The sequence below is a fragment of the Mesocricetus auratus genome, unplaced genomic scaffold (assembly GCF_017639785.1).
Source record: "Mesocricetus auratus isolate SY011 unplaced genomic scaffold, BCM_Maur_2.0 Super-Scaffold_100004, whole genome shotgun sequence".
In the NCBI taxonomy this organism is placed as follows: Eukaryota; Metazoa; Chordata; class Mammalia; order Rodentia; family Cricetidae; genus Mesocricetus; species Mesocricetus auratus.
The window spans coordinates 56700771-56718219 of record NW_024429189.1 but is presented as its reverse complement, the minus strand read 5'-3'; the positions used below and the strand labels follow the sequence as shown (position 1 = coordinate 56718219).

General features: G+C 36.8%; 1 protein-coding gene across 1 annotated transcript; it reads left to right on the top strand.

Annotated features, from left to right (window-relative positions):
• The first annotated feature begins 3476 nt into the window (after positions 1–3476).
• LOC121140200 (olfactory receptor 4C15-like) lies at positions 3477–4409 on the top strand. Its single transcript, XM_040744912.1, has one exon. It carries the CDS (start codon positions 3477–3479, stop codon positions 4407–4409), a length of 933 nt encoding a protein of 310 aa, XP_040600846.1.
• The last annotated feature ends 13040 nt before the right edge of the window (positions 4410–17449 follow it).

Below are 17449 nucleotides of genomic sequence, written 5' to 3'. Positions count from 1 at the left end.
GATGTAATACTCTCAGCTCCAGCAGCATTTTGGTAGGCATGCTGACATGATGCCTGCCATTATGACAATGCACTGAACTTCTGCAACTGTAAGTGAGCCACACCAATTAAATGCTTTTCCTTATAGGAGTTGCTGTGATCATAGTGTCCCTTCACATCAATAAAAACCCTACCTATATCATAGGGCTTTGTTTCCCTTGCAGTCTCCTACTCTACTTTGGTGCTCTCTGTGGAACGGCTTCCTGAAAATTAAAGTGCTGCCCCTTAAGTCCTGTTGGCAATCCTTCCTCTTAGGAGCATTTACAGATGTGAAACCATATGTTTCTGGAATTTTTGGAGCATTAGGTAACCTAAATCAGAACGTAGTAAAAGGTAGGGGGTATGTATGCCAGGGAAAAATACTGATCTACTACCCAAGGCAACATAGATTGCTGAGGCATCTTCACTGACACTCAAATTTAGGGGTCTGGAGCCCATTCCAAATCAAGGGATGCTCTTTCAGCCTAGACACATAGGGGAGGGGTTAGGCCCTGACCTGGATGAAATGACAGACCCTGGAGATCCCCCTGGAGGGCCTCACCCTCCCTGGGGAGAGGAGTGGGGGATGGGGGCGGTTGGTGGGGGTTGGGGGAGGAGGGGATGGAGAGACAGCTGGGATTAACATGTGAAGCAAGCTTGCTTCTAATTTAAATAAAAAACGATAAATAAAAAATAAAAATAAAATGGTAGGGGTCTGAATCTAAGCATGATTCTACTAAATTTAAAGAAAGTTTTTTTATGTTTCCCTTGTATTCTCTCTCTCTCTCTCTCTCTCTCTCTCTCTCTCTCTCTCTCTCTCTCTCTCTCTCTCTCTCTCTCTAGCTCTCTTGCTTTCTCTCTTTCTCACTCTCTCTGTTTTTGTTTGGTCTTTTAAATTATACTTATAAATTTTTTTCTCTTTCCTTCTCCCAACTCTTCCTATCTTCTTTCCCACACAAACCTCCCATAATACACTCTTTTTTCCCTCAATATATATTGTTATTTAAATTAGATACAAGCATGGTTCACAAGCCAATCCCAACTCCCTCTCCCACCCCTCCTCCCTTGTCCTTCCACCAGCCCACTCAGACCCCCATCCAATCCCCACATCATTCCCCAGGGAGGGTGAGGCCCTCCTTGGGGGGATCTCCAGAGTCTGTCATTTCATCCAGGGCAGGACCTATGCCCATCCCCATGTGTCCAGGCTGAGAGAGCATCCCTAGATGTGGAATGGGCTCCCAACGTTCATTCCTGTGTCATCGTAAACAATGATCTACTACCCAAGATCCTAGAGATTTCTGTGGCCTCCTCACTGACACTACATTCATGGAGTCTGTATCAGTCCCCTGTTGGCCTCTCAGCCATCAGTCTGGGGTTCAAGAGATCCCCCTTGTTTAGTCAGCTGTCTTTGTGGGTTTCACCAGTGTGGTCTTGACCTCTTTGCTCATCACTCTTCCATCTCTATCACTGTGTTCCAGGGGGTCAGTTCAGTGTTTAGCTGTGAGTATCTGTTTCTGCTTCCATCAGTCATTGGATAAAGGTTCTAGGATGACACATAAGGTAGTCAAACCTTATCATCAGGGAGGGAATATTAATGTAGTCTCTCCATTATTGCTTAAATACACTCTTAAGCCTTCTGGAGTTTCATTGCAACAGTTTCCTGTAAGCATATTATCCCTCGAGACTTTGTATTGTTTGAAGTCTTTTGTTTACCCTGCTTTAGTCATCATAATCCTTGTGGATGAGCTTTTAATTTGCTAATTAACATATTTTATAGTAAATTCATTTGAATATTTCTAACATAATAGTATTTGCTTAATAGAAAAGTTGCATTTTAAAGACTTATTTATTTTAAATGCATGTGCATGGGTGTTTGTCTTGCGTGTGTGTGTGTGTCCTGGTCTCTGCTTGGTAGATACATAGTCTAGAAGAAGATGATATCTCTTGTTGGATGTCAGTACACTGGAAAATGCCCCAGATTTTCTGGAATAGCAGTAAGTACTCTGAAATATTGAACCATTCTCTCAGACCCCCACACAAGTTTCAAATTTATAAATAATGTACAAACAAGTCTCAGGAATTTAAATTATATTCAACTATTTTCATCATTTCTGCTATATGGTTTTAAGTAATTTTGAAATGCTGGTAATTGGTTTATCCTTTACTCTGGTGCCCTTTTCAAGATGCCTTATTAACACACAAACAAAGGAAGATTTTTTCCTTCCTTTATTTTAACTTTTTTGATTGTCTATTGCATTCCCGCCACAGTTCTCCCTCCCACCCCTCATTCCACCTCCATGCCTCCTCCCACCTCCCACCTCCCCAGTAGCCCAAACCCAGACCACTCTTCCTCCCTGGTAAGTGTTCCCATGAGAAGTCAAAATAGTCTGACACAATAGGTTGGAGTAGGGCCTGGTCCCTCTCCCAGGTATTAAGACTGAGCATGGCATCCCACCATGGGGAACGGGCTCCAGCAGGCTAGCTCATTTACTGGGATTGTATCATGCTCCTACTGCCAGTGAAGTTTTAAAGAGATAGGAAGACTACATAAAGACCAACTGATGGTCTCATTGAGAAAAAAACCACTCTTCACTCTCTTGATGCATGTGAAGAAGATGGAGAAAGCCTGTTAACAAAATTAGGCACCTTTTGTTGTTTAAACTTTCCATTATATTTACAACTTTTCTTAAAAAATTGTAACATTAATCCATGCCACAGATTGTTGAATAAGATCTATGTCCTGAGCAGTTAATATTTTTGCACTGGTTTTACTTAATTGTCATTACAGTATAATTATTATGAAGTGATGATATGTAAGAAAATTTTAACTCCTTAATAGTTGACTCACACTGCCCCACATAGCCATTTCTGTCTTGAAAAATGGATTAGTTATTTTGAAGTTCTATTCCCACTTCATAGTTTGAAGCACAGTTAAAAAGTTAGGATTTTCTGGAGTTCACTAAAGTGCCCTCATTTCTTCTTCTGCCAGTAGATAAGATTCTGCTCCAGTGAATTTTTGCACTCTCTCTGGCACTGCCTCATTCAACCCAGATAGCAGACACAGTTGATAAATTGTCAATATCGCTTACCAGATATGTGATTTCAAATGTTGCCCATTTTAAAACGTCCTTTGAGTATTATTAAATTTGAATCTTCAATGGTAAACTATTCTTATTTTCTATCATACATAGATGGTCTGTGGTACAATATTTAAAATATGTGTAAAAGTATTCGATAATTTACTCTAATTTCTCTTCACCTGATATCCAAATATATACTACAAAATATCCTAATATTCTGTTTTCAAAAACAAAAAAAGTAATAAAATTCAATAAAAAGAATTCTGCAATATAATTTACCATTTTGTTGATGATGGTATTACAAATTAAATGAAACGATATCTTTTCTTTATTTCAGATTAATGTGAATAGACTTTGCTTCATCTTCTTCTTGATAATCATGCATAATCAGAGCTTTGTCACTGAGTTCATACTCCTGGGACTTTCACGGAACCCAAACGTTGAGAAGATATTATTTGTTGTATTTTTGTTGCTCTATCTTACAACTATTGGGGGCAACATGACAATTGTGATGACCATTGTTTGGAGTCCTGCACTTCTGGCCTCCCCCATGTACTTCTTCTTGGCATTCCTGTCCTTACTGGATGCATGTGTGTCTTCCATTGTTACACCCAAGATGATTATAGATTTGTTCTATAAGAGAAAGACGATCTCCTTTGAATGCTGCATGACACAAGTGTTTGCTGTCCACTTCTTCAGTGCTGTGGAAGTGATCATCCTGGCAGCCATGGCCTATGACCGCTATGTGGCTATTTGCAAACCTTTGCACTACATTTCCATTATGAATAAGAGGCTATGCGGCATTCTGGTAGGAGTAGCCTGGGCAGGGGGCTTCTTGCATTCTATCATACAAATTATATTCACATTGCAATTGCCCTTCTGTGGACCCAATTTTATTGATCATTTCATATGTGACTTGTTCCCTTTATTGAAGCTTGCCTGCATCGACACACACATTTTTGTCATTTTGGTGTTTGCCAACAGTGGGTCTATCTGCATCATTATCTTCTCCTTTTTGCTTGCCTCTTATGGTGTTATTTTGTTCTCTCTGAGAACTCACAGTTCTGAAGGTAGACATAAAGCTCTCTCCACCTGTGGATCCCACATTACTGTTGTGGTTTTGTTCTTTGTACCATGCATATTAATATATGCACGACCTACATCCCCATTCTCTTTGGAAAAAAATGTATTTATATTTGCTGATGTCTTGACACCATTGCTCAATCCTATGGTTTATACTTTTAGGAATAAGGAAATGAAAAATGCTATCAGGAAAATGTGGAAGAGGTTTATAGTGGTTCCTGATACATAATAAAATAGTTGATATGTTAGTTTGGATGGTTATGTTGGAGAACAAAAGCCTGTGCTCTGAACCATAGAACTTTGTTTGTATCCCCACTGCCCATGTTTGTAGGCAAGTATGACAATGTACATATAACCCATGGCTGGTATTACTGGAACAGGTAGAATTCAGTTTAATTATGGACAGCTAATCTGTCAGATATCCAGCAAGTTCCACGTTTAGTCACTGACCTGGTCCAAGGAAATAAGATAGCATGAAATAGATGAAGATACTAGATTTCCTTTTCTTGGTCTTCATGCAAATGAATTGGCACTGGTAGTGCCTTCCCCCACTTCAAGTGCATAAACACACACATGTGCGCACAAGAAAGAGAAAGGAGAGGGTCGGGCGGTGGTGGCACATGCCTTTAATCCCAGCACTCAGGAGGTACAGGCAGGCAGATCTTTGTGAGTTTGAGGCCAGGATGGACCCCCAGAAAGAGAAAGGAGAGAGGAGAGAGAGAGAGAGAGAGAGAGAGAGAGAGAGAGAGAGAGAGAGAGAGAGAGAGAGAATACACACATAAGCACATGCAAAAAAAGCCAAAAATATAAGAATGCATAAAAGTTAGGAGTCAGAGGACCAGGGCACTTGTTGCTAGAGTTTGTCTTCTCAGTATGACTGTTAAGGCGCACCCTTGTAATATCAGATATAGATCTGCTTAAAAAATACTTGAATAATAGCACCACCAGTGACATCATATCAATGCAGATGGGGTAAACTTTACAAAATCACACCATCTAGTGAGAGTACAGTTTTCTCCAAGGGCAAACACTCTACTATTTTATTCAAATCAAAGTGGTCAGCTTTAACACATATATGTACGAACAATACCTAACTGACTCAATATATATATAGAATTGCAGATGAATAACTGAAGAAGGCATAAAAATGGTAATAAATTTGAGATGAAGAGGAGGGGAAGAGTTCAATGGATAGAAATGACTTAAATAAAGTACCTATGTAAGAATTCTAAAAAAAATAAAAAAGAATAAATAAATCAATATTTACACAGACTTAAACATTAGACTTTATTCTTATAGATGGATATTAGATTATTCTATAGAGAATTCCTAATAATAGGAGTAATATCCCTGGATTTTGAGCTCACAATTTTTGTGAATTGATTGTTCCTTATTGCTGTCTAAAAATTAAAGACATTTACATTTTATGCTCTTGCAAGTCTAATGAAATAATTGGAAGAGATTTAAATATTAGAATGTTTACTATTCACACTGTTCGTTAAAATATTGAAAATAAATATGTATTTTAAATATGAAAAGAAACATAATGAAAAATAAAGTAAAAATATATTTCTAGATATCATTGACAGGTCTCATCCAGAATCTAAAAATACAGAGAGAAGGCCATAAATAGAAGCTGAAATGCATCTGCTCCCTTGCCATTTGATTTTGTTTTTAAAAGTAGGCACATCAGTATTTAATGGACAGTTTCACTTGCATTTTTGAACCTTTTGATAGATAAAATATGAGTATCCATAGTAAGTTATAAGACAAAGAACTTATGGTTATGTAGGTCAGAGTATGTAGAAGAGAACCTAACTATTTTACTATGCTAAATTGATAAAATATTAAACTGACACCAGTGATTTTACTGTTATACCCATAGGCTAAGGCACATTCAACCCTTAACAGAGTAGCTTTAATTAACAGTACATGGTGATAAACACATAGACCCATAACCTAGTGAAATGTAGTGAATAGAAATGGAAAACATTCAGTTCTACAGGGCATACGTATTATAACCCTCCTTCCAAAGTCTTGGGGATCACTGAGCAAGGAGGGCCAGAAATTGTAAAAGTCAGAGTTACTAGATGACTACAAGGGAACAGTGCCTTCAAAACACAGTGTGGTAGATGCATATGAAGAGATTCATATACATTCACACACATATGAGAGTGCAAAAACAATTGTGTATGTATGAGTGTGTGTATAAATGTTCCAGTGGATGATTGTATATCCAAAAATATTTCTGTAGCATAAGTTGTTCTCTATGGCTTGGAAGTACTAAAATTTTGTGTGAAAAGGGAATGCAGTATGGAGATAAAGAGGATTGACATGTTCAAAACTTATTGCACAAAATTCTTAAAAAATAATAGAAAAATTAATTTTAGGAATATTATCAGTATAAAGATGGGCATTATGCTGTATATTCATATCTTATAGGAGACAGTAATAACTTACTTTTTATCTTAGAGAATAAAGAGGCCCACTATCCTCCTCTAAGACTTGCATTCCACATACTACAAGCTAAGTATTCTCACGCCATCCCATTGATACAGTTTTCTGGGGTATTTCTTCCCTGCCCATTTGGTAGTCTCTGTCCTTGTCTCTCCATATACAACCCATTTCTCTTAAGGTTTCACTTTTCTAATACGCTGTATGAATATAACAGTACTTATTACATAGGCATTCTCATCTTTGGTATATCTGAGTGCTGCTAGATCGCTCTTCCTCCAGACAATTCCTCCTCCAGAATTCCTTGTTCCCAAGCATCAAACTATGTATACTCTTTTGGAATTTGTAAGACACATATTTCTCTAGGATCTGACTTCCTAGTGCCCCCAAGTAGATTCTGCTACCCTCAGAACATATAAGCATTAAGAATATACACTCAGCCTTCTAAGAACTCCTGTACCCAATAACCTATTAACTACATCTTATTCAAGATAGATGGACCATATTTGGAGAGTAGTAGTAGCAGAGGGTGACAGAACAGAATACCTGCAATTTGTGTGTTCACTCTTGGACAGTGTCTATCCACACATATATCTGAGGATTTTTAAAAGAAGATTAGGGATAGAGTTGAAGCTCCTATTGTCACTTCCCTAAAATAAAGCCTTCAGAAGTGCAACTCCAGGGCAGAAACAATAGCAGGACAGGATTGGAAGACCATGTATCTCTATTTCTCCAAAGTTACTAACCCAATAGTAATTAACACAAAGACAATGATTTGGAAGACCTTGCAGTCAAATAATTCAAACTATTCATTTTAACTATATTCAAACAACTCAAAGAGAATATGAATATATTCCAAAACAACAACAAAAAATTGAGTGAAATACAGAAGCCAATCCATGGTATGGAGATATAATTCAATAGCTAGAATTTCTGAAGAAAAATTAAGTTTATGACCAATGACAGTTTTTTGCTGGAGACGTTGTGGAGAAAGTGGAATACTCCTCCACTGCTGGTGGGAGTGCCAACTTGCACAGCCACTTTGGAAATCAGTATGGAGGTTCTTCAGTGTGCCACAAGACCCAGCAATTCCATTCTTAGACATATACCCAAAAGATGCATATTCATAGCAGCGTTATTTGTAATAGCCAGAACAGGCAAGCAATCTAGATGTCTCTCAACTAAAGAGTGAATAGAGAAAATGTGGTACATTTATACAATAAAGTACTACTCAGCAGAAAAAAAAAACAATGGAAACTTGAAATTTGCAGGCAAATGGATGGCACTAGAAGAAACCATCCTGAGTGAGGTATCCAGTCACAAAAAGGCAAACATTGTATATACTCACTCATATATGTATTTTAGACATGGGGTAGGGGAGTGACAGCCTATATCCAACCACCAGAGAGTCTGGGATATAAGGAGGACACTATGAGAGAGATGCATGGTACCCCTGAGAAGAGAAATGGGACAGGATCTCCTGAGTGGATTGGGAGCATGGGGGGAAGGGATAGGGAGCTGGGAGAAAGACAGGGGGAGAAGAGCTGGGGAGAGAACATGGTAGAGCAGGAAGGTTGAGTTGGGGGAATAATAGAGGAGAACAGGATGAGAGATATCATAATAGAGGGAGTTATAGGTTTGAAGAGAGATCTGGCACTAGTGAGATTTCCAGAGATCTACAATGATGACATAAACTGGCAATCTAAGTAATAGTGGAGAGGTTACCTTAAATGCCCTTGCCCAATAATGAGATTGACGACTATCTTATATGCCATTATAGAGCCTTTGTCCACTGGATGATGGAAGCAGAGGCAGATACCCACAGCTAATCATTGATCTAAACTCCTGGAACCCAGTTGCAGAGAGGGAGGAAGGATGACCAAAAGGGTCAAGACCAGGCTCGGGAAACCCACAGAAACAGCTGACCTAAACAAGGGGGAGCTCATGGACCCCAAACTGATGGCTGCGAGTCCAGCATAGAACTGATCCAGACCCCCTAATTTGGGTGTCAGAGAGAAGTCCTCGGCAACGGGGCCTCAGGTAGTATATCCGTATTTATCCCTGGCATACAAATGGAAGAGTGCTCTCTTAGCCTGGACACATGGGGGAGGGCCTAGACCCTGCCACAGATGATATGACAGATTTTGGAGGTCCCCCATGGAGGGCCTCACCCTCCCTGGGGAGCAGAGTGGGAATTGTTTGGGGGCTTGGTGGGTTGGTGGTAGTTGGGGGAGAAGGGGAGGGAGAGGGAGCTGGGATTGACATCTGAAGCAAGTTTGTTTCTAATTTAAATTAAGAAAAAAAGAGAAAAACTCAAATACCAATTAAAAACATGAGTGTAAAGCCTAAGTAATAAAACTGACAAGCTAAATCAGAGTTGGAAGACAAATTAGAATAATTGGATCACACAATAAATGTCAATATAAAATAAATAAATATATGGGAATAATATTTCAGAGACTTTTGGAAATGATGAAAAGTCCCTTACTTCCAATTATGGCATAGAAAAAGAAGATAATAGTGATACAATGTAGAATAGCTTCAATAAAATCCTAGAAGATACTTTTTAAATGAGATAAAAAGATCCCCATCCAGGCCTACAGAACTCTAAATAGGACCAGCATTGGAACTCTCTACAGCATATTGTAGTTAAAGAATTAAAGACACAGAATAGTAAAATAGGATCGAAATCAACAAGAGGCAAGATGGATATCACTTAAAAATCAGACTTATCAGAATAACACTTGACTATTCAACAGAAACCTATAAAGGTAGAATGGTCTGAAGGATTTGTTCCAAGATCTAAAAGATCTCAACCATCAAACTGGAGCACTCTACCCAGCCAAACTATCTGTTAAAATTGAAGAAGAAAGAAAAGCTTACCATGATTAAAAGATATGAAAAATGATAATTTCTAAGCCTAGAAAACTGAAATGAAAACTTCAACTAGAAGAGGAAGATAACCACACCACATATGATACAAGAAATAGATAATATAAAACATTAAACAGATACATGCACGCACGCACACACACACACACACACACACACACACACACACACACACACACACACACACCAAATCACAACAGTAAAGGATGTAGGGAGAAATACGTACCACTACAGACTTTTTAAGAAAACATAGAAACCTAGTACTGTAAGAGATTCTTAAAACTATACATATACAAAATTATTTTCAATGCAGTTAACATATACTTAATATCTGGGGTGAGAGTATTTACAATACACAGCAGGGCTTTTGCACACATGAACTCCAGGAAACTGTGATTACATGCACAACATTTGCACAAGAGGAAGCCAGTCAGTCTCCCAACATGGATGAAGGAGGAGATCATAAAATTCTCTCATTAACTGAGGAGACATTGGCAACAGAAGAATTCTGTGGGAAGGAGAGAGAGTTAGTTACCTTTAGGTTAATTGCCTTGGAAAGTTTAAGTAGCCACATAAGAACATCTCATACACATGTTTATATACAACATTAAGTGTGCTCAATGAGTTGATAAAGAGAACAAATGAAGGTGAGAGAAACATGTGGTAGGGGAAATAAATGTGAAAGCAGAGGCAATGGATTTGATCAAATTCATATATGTGCATACAACTGTAAAATAACACAAAATCAAACCTATGCTTGAGCAAACAGAAACAAAACACTGATTTGCTCAAACTGTTTTGTCGTTTTCTTTTTCATACATGAGAAATAGTTCTTGGAAAATTTCACTATACACACACACACACACACACACACACACACACACACACACACCACACACACACAATCACGGTCAACTCTAATCCTTTCCCTTCTATCTTCCAATCTTATCCCTACTGACCTGCTGTTGGTGGGATCTTGGCTATGCCTCACTTTTCTCAAAATTTCTATTTCTCCCTTTCTGGCTATCCGTTAAAGTATTTTTGTTTTCATAGCCACTTCATTCTCTGACTTTAGTAAATGTGCAGCCTATAAAAAGTCAAACCACAACCTCAATAAATATGCAAAATGAAATAAAATGGGAGATTAGATGATGGCTTACTTATAAAATACTTGTTACAAAAATATCTATACCTCACACAGCAGCCAGAAATGATGATCAACATTGCAATTTATTTAAGTTTAGGGAGTTAGATATATGAGAGCGGTAGAACTCATTGACCAGTTAGTCTAGACTCATTGATGAGCACCTGGTTCAGTAAGTGAATAGGGCTCAAAAGTTCTGTAGAGGAAGAAAGATTTGAGCAACATAAATGTAGCTGCTAAAATATGTGTAGGGAAAAATTCTCTCTTCCAAAGAAAACTTTGCTCTCACTAGGATAATAGAATACATACTGAGGGTAAAATCCATCCATCAAAAGAACTGCCTTGTGAATCTATGTGATAGGAGAGAACATAAACTTAGAGTGTAGCTGGAGGGATACCTTTTATAAGGAATGACTATGTAGGAACATTAACAATAGTGGTATACAGAAGATCTCAAGCTCCACATAATAGGTGTAAGGGTATATTTCAATCTGGAAAATAGAAACACATTTTAGATTTAGATTTTTGCATGCATGACAACTCTAATGCAGAACCTAGGGGCTGTACATGCCAAAACATAGGGGCATTAATGACAGGATAGGAGATAATAACATTTTTAGAACTCAGATGATACATTACATATTCCAGATGCCATAACATGTAGATACCCAAGATTTTGTGTTTATTCTGCTAAGCTTTTTTCTTGTTTAGATGCTTTCCATCTCTGCAATGTATCCCTTGGGGAAGGTAGGCTGTATACCATTTTATGTTTGAAATATTTAAAGATATTTCATTTCACAGAAGCTCACATTTAATAGTTTATGAGAGAAGTCTTTTCTGCGGGATAGGATTTCCAGAAGACACTATGTGGGCTTTAAGAGGAGAAGGGACATCTAATGTCATTCTCAGCTGTGGACTATACGTGCTAGAACATGGAGGTGTCAAGCAAGCTATGCCTGTTGGTATAACAGTGCAATAACTGGAGGGTATTCAATCTCTTCCAGATTGCATTGGAATCATGTGCTAAAGGAAGTAATACATACTTGGTAATAGAAAGTTTTTCAAATGCCTATAGCTAGTGAGAGCATGGGTCTTTATGGAGAAACTGCTACTATTCTTCTAAATGAATGAGGTGTCAAAAAGCCTCCCAAATATCCATATTTATATTTCTCAATTGCTTTTAGCATTTGACAGAGAAGCTTCTTTTGTGAGGGTTAATGCACAGATTTTCACTAATTGATGAGAACATGGAAATGTTCAATGTTCATCCATAAATGGGACACCTATTTCAGCCCTTCATAGATCAAGATATAGCTCAAAATAACACACAATACAGAAATAAGACCCAGGGGTGGAAGTTGTGCTATTGTCTGCTGGGTATGATATGGATTTTTTATTTTAAAAAGCATTAGGTTGTGGTTACATGCACAACACTAGCACAAGACTTGTCCTTCAGAATTCTGTTAGGAAAAGGAGAAGGACTCATGAGTTTCCACACAGCTTGAATTGAATGAATTTTGATAAATATAATTGCATGTATAAACACTAAGTTTCCAATGGTCCAGTCTTAACTTTATATCAAGCTCATATGAGCAAGCATAATTAATATAATGCTTAATTAAAAACATATTAAAATAGGAAGGTGTATTTGAAAAGAAGGAGTAGTGCAAGACAGGAAACGAGGCAGTTATGTGGTTAATATAACCATAATAAATTGTGTACATATACGGAATTGTCATGAAATAGCAAAAATAAAAGAAAACAGTTAAATTCTTAGAGAAGATAAAAATATTTCTATTATTATTTTGTATGCCTATAAAATAATCATATATATAAAGAAGAAACATTTTTCCCAAAACAGCAAATGATCTCCTGAGAGATTTCTTTAAAATTCATTGTAACAAAAGGAATTTTAGTTAAATACTGCACAGAAACATTGTATTCCACCCATTGTAAAATTGGCTTACAAAAGCATTAGTAAAATCATCCTTAATATAATTTTAAAAATTTCCAACACAGTATTGGATGGACATAAAAGCATTATGAATAAAGTTCTAAGTGCAAACATGCCAACGAGGATGTCTTTCAATCTCCTGAGGACAAGCAATTTCTAAACCCTGAGGGGACTAGGAATCACTCTCACAAATTCATGATGTCTTGGGGAAACATCTTTAAAGTCTGGATACACTGAAGTAAGAATTTTGGTTTCTTCATGCAGGTTTTACTCATCTGTCACGATGAACACAGCACTTGAGAAGCATAGGTAATGTTTTTCACACTCACTGCTAGGGCTGTTCTCTTGCTCCTAAATGTGGAAAGAAGAGATGTTAAACAGCACAGAATCTGGAAGACTGATGGACACTATATGGCAAAGAAGAAGAGACATGTATCTTCAGAGTATTTCCAGAACTGATATCTGATGAGACACATAGGCCCCACTTTTGTATTTTCAGAGGTGAGTCCAAATCAAGATTTATTGATTTAAATCTTGGATATTATTGACAGGTTAGCTTAATACAACCATTGGGATTTTACTTCATAACTATTTGTTTTTGAGAGAGTTGCATAAATTCTTTTGCTCAGATTCCTGAAATTGAATAAGATGTGACCAAAGTCAGTGGTTCCCACAGCAAATAGAACAATACTTAAGGAGCCCAGAGAAAAACATTTCACTATTAATAATTGTCAAATGCCCACAGTGCTCAAATTGCACTTGCTGGAGGACAAACTCTTTTTTCCCTTCCTTCCCTGGTCCCTTTCTCAATTCTCTTCATCTCTCTACATTTCCCTGCTATACTTATTTCCTTTTCTATATACATGGTAGCTTGTGTACTAGTATATACAAAAGTGATTTGGGGGTTGGAATATAGTATGTTCTGTGGTTTTTTTATATAGATTTTTAAACTAGGAGCATAGTGAATATCTCAGATTTTTGTTGATATCACATATAAAATGCTCTTATTTCCACAAATGCACATTACCACATGCTCTATGGACAGACACTATATATCACAAAGTGAGAGTGTGTCCCCCAATGTTCCAATAAGCTTGAGGTTTCTACCTCAGAACTGTCCAGTATTTTGAGTGGTTGAAGCTGTGAACTTAATTATTGCTGGTAATCCTGACCTTGCCTGCCTTTTAAGACAAACGGAATAACCAAGATATCAAAAATGCTTCAGAACTCTCCAGGAAGGACATGAAGAGATCAGAGAAAAATCCCATCCCTTATGTACTGGAAAAAAATATAAGTAAAGTTGAAACATCTAGGGAATGCAGCAGAGCAACATGGAGCAGAGAGAGAAATGATTAAAAATCTGAAAAGCATGTATTTCACAGAGCTGAAGACAGGAAGTTGCCTAGCTATAAACACAAGAAATAAATCTTTTAAAATACATCTTAGATTAATAATATCATGTATTTGTGCAATTCATCTAATGTTGAAGCAATTTCAAATAGGGTTTTAATGTACTGATATCTTTTTAAATGACAGCATTTGTTTATTTGGAACATCTTTAAAAGTAATTTTTCATATGAACAATCATGCTGCCCCGCATTGGTGGTGCACACTCTTAATTCCAGAACTTGGGAGATAGAGACAGGCAGATCTCTGTGAGTTCAAGGCCTGCCTGGTGTACATAGTGAGTGTAGAGAAACCCTGTCTCGAAAAACCAAAACAAGAAAAGAAAGGAAAAGAAAAAGGGGCAATCATGCTGCTCATATATACACTTAATAATTTTAAATGTCCTGTCAAAACACAGTTAACAAAGATTATTTGTTATTTGTGGATTTGTTGCTGCTGTCATTAGCTTTTCTGAAAAAATGTGATATTTCAAGGGAAACACAAAGAAAGTGTGTTAGTTCACACAGGAGAATATGGACATGAATTCAAAGAGCATTAGAAATGAAAATATGTTGAGTCAATGATATGGACCTTTGTAGAAATATCATAATGAAAAACTGTGTGATGATGTTATATTATCCCATTACTTCCTATTTTGTTAATGTGGTGGATGGTTTATAAAGTTCAAATCCTTTGTCATAAATTCAAAGGAAAACTGTTTTGTGGACTTTAGTTGATGTTAAATTCGAATAGTTGTATAATAGCAAAGTATTTGTTACAAATGAAGTATACCATATTTACTGTTCCAGTCTTGATATTTTTAACTCCTAAGAGTGGACATTCAATTTTTGCCTTTTTTATCACTTAGCAAACAATTAAAATGCTTCATCTTTCATATTTAAACAATTTATTCATACTAGTATGAAGTTAGTGATTCATTACATTTTATTTTCATATTATATTTCTTATGAATATTTTCCATTTTTCTTATTTTTCAGCATTGTTGACAGTTTTGTATTTCTTGACAGATATCGTATTATATTGCAAAATTTCCTCATCTCATTTTAGTTTCAGAGTACAATTTGGAAACTAGAATACTATTTTAAAACTGTAAGTAGGAATCTGGAATGATTTCTAATATGTTTTCTAAATGGATTGAATGACTGAATTCATTTTACTTTAATGAAATACTTTACAATATGACTGTAAGAAAGTCATTTCTCTTTTGACTGATGCAGTATTTCATCCTGCTGTGGCTATGTAGACACTCCTTAAAATAATGTTAGCAACAATAGTCACAGCTATTTTGAATTATGCTTTCTAGAATAAGATTAAAAGCAATGACTTTGGCTGGGTGTGGTGGCATGGGAGCACAACACCATGACCCTGGAGACTGATGATCTTGTATACAACCTGGTTGCAACAAACCTCACCAAATCCATTCATTTCCATGTACCATAAAGTCTGAGATCTGGTAGTCTGTTCAGTCATGTAACTTCTACACAAGAAGCTGTTTTGTAACTTAAAACACATGTTATGTTCATTTTTTTTTGAGAATTTCATATATAACATGTATTTTTCATTTATCAGCTTCCTCCTATGTACTCCCATAGCTGAATAAAAACAACCTTTAGATGTCCCTTAACATTGCATTTACTCTCATTTTAGATTAATTCAAATAAGTAGAACAGAAGTATTCAGGTTATTACTGAGTTTCTGTTGACACTGTCACAGTGCTTTAATAAGAAATAAACAAGGACATATTAGTCTTAGCTATGAGATATTTTTGCGTGCATTTAACTCAATTTCTAACTATGAGTCTTGTATTTTATAGAAATAATTTAGAATACAGCTTCTGTTTAGGCTTATTATGTTCTATGTGTGATAAAATAATAAACCCTAGTGACTATACATTATTAATAGTTATTGACTTTGTAATCAAACACTTAGAAAAGTGATTTCTGGAGAATAAGTATCAGTTCAATCAGAACTGGACACCTTATTAAGCATAAAAGATTAAGCTAACATTTATTTCATTTTTGTTAGTGTTGTCATTTATTTCTTTTTGAAGCTTCCACTCAGTTTTGCTGATATGTTTTGCTTTATTGTAGTTTGTTTGTTTGTTTGTCTTTTGTAGAAGAAGGCTGTTAAAAACAAGAGTGTCTGTGAGAGAGGACAAGAGCTTTAATGTCTTATTACCAATTAAGAATTAATGTATTCACTCCTCTGCATTCTACCATAGCTTATAAAACCTAGTACTTGACATTGTGATTAATTATAAAGAAAATGCTTAGCAAAATTGGTTATGGAAAAGCAACAATTAGATATAATTATCCCTGATCTGCATCCTAGTATGAATTTGCCTTTTCCTCAATGCAGCATCTCTTCCTATATTTCTTCTTACATACAATTTTCACAAAAGAACTATGAATGGTCCTAGACTGGCTATTGAGGAACATTAATGAGACCCATTCTATAGAAAAAAGTAAAGGCACAGATCTGAGAAAATAATCCTAATTATCTGGAGCGATTTTTTTAATTTCCATGTATTGTCATTGTCATGTAAGAAATGCTGAGTTTCATTCTAATACTTCATGCAAGGACTCCATGACCACTGATATCCTTACTCAATGCAGTTCTTTGTCCATTCTGGATTAGCACAGAATAACAACTGGTAAATTATATTATGACCATATTACTTTACTTTGAAACATTATTGCCGTATCCATTAACAAAGCGGTCATGTAGCATGTTTTTTTCTTTTATAAACTTTTTTTTTGTTGTTGTTGTTTTTATCTTTTTTTTATTTTAAAATAGAAAGAAGTTTGCTTTACATGTCAAACCTAGCTCCCTCTCCCTCCCCTCCTCTCCCACTCCCTTCAACCCTCCCCCAACCTCTCTCCCAATCCCCACTCCATTTCTTCAAGGAGGATGAGGCCCTTCATGGCAGATTTCCAAAGTCTGTCTTATGATCTGAGGCAGGGCCTAGGCCCTTCTCCATGTATCCAGGCGGGAACAGTATCCCTCCACATGGAATGGGCTCCCAAAGTCGATCTGGATGACTGGGCTAAATGCTGATTTATTGCCTGAGATCCCAAAGGATGCTGAGGCCTCCTCACTGACACCCACATTCAGGGGGTCTGGATCACTTCCATTCTAGCTTCTTAGCAATCAGTTTGGGGTTTATGAGCTTCCTCTTGTTCATGTCAGCTGTTTCTGTGAGTTTCACCCACCAAGTCATAGGCATTTTGGTCATCACTCCTCCCTCTCTGAAGCTGGGTTCCAGGAGTTCAGTTTAGTGTTTAGCTTTGGGTTTCTGCCTCTGCTTCCTTCAGCCACTGGATGAAGGTTATAGGATGGCACATAAGGAAGTTGTCCATCACGGTATAGGGAAGGGCATTTAAGGTAGCTTCTCCACTATTGCTTGATTACCAGTTGG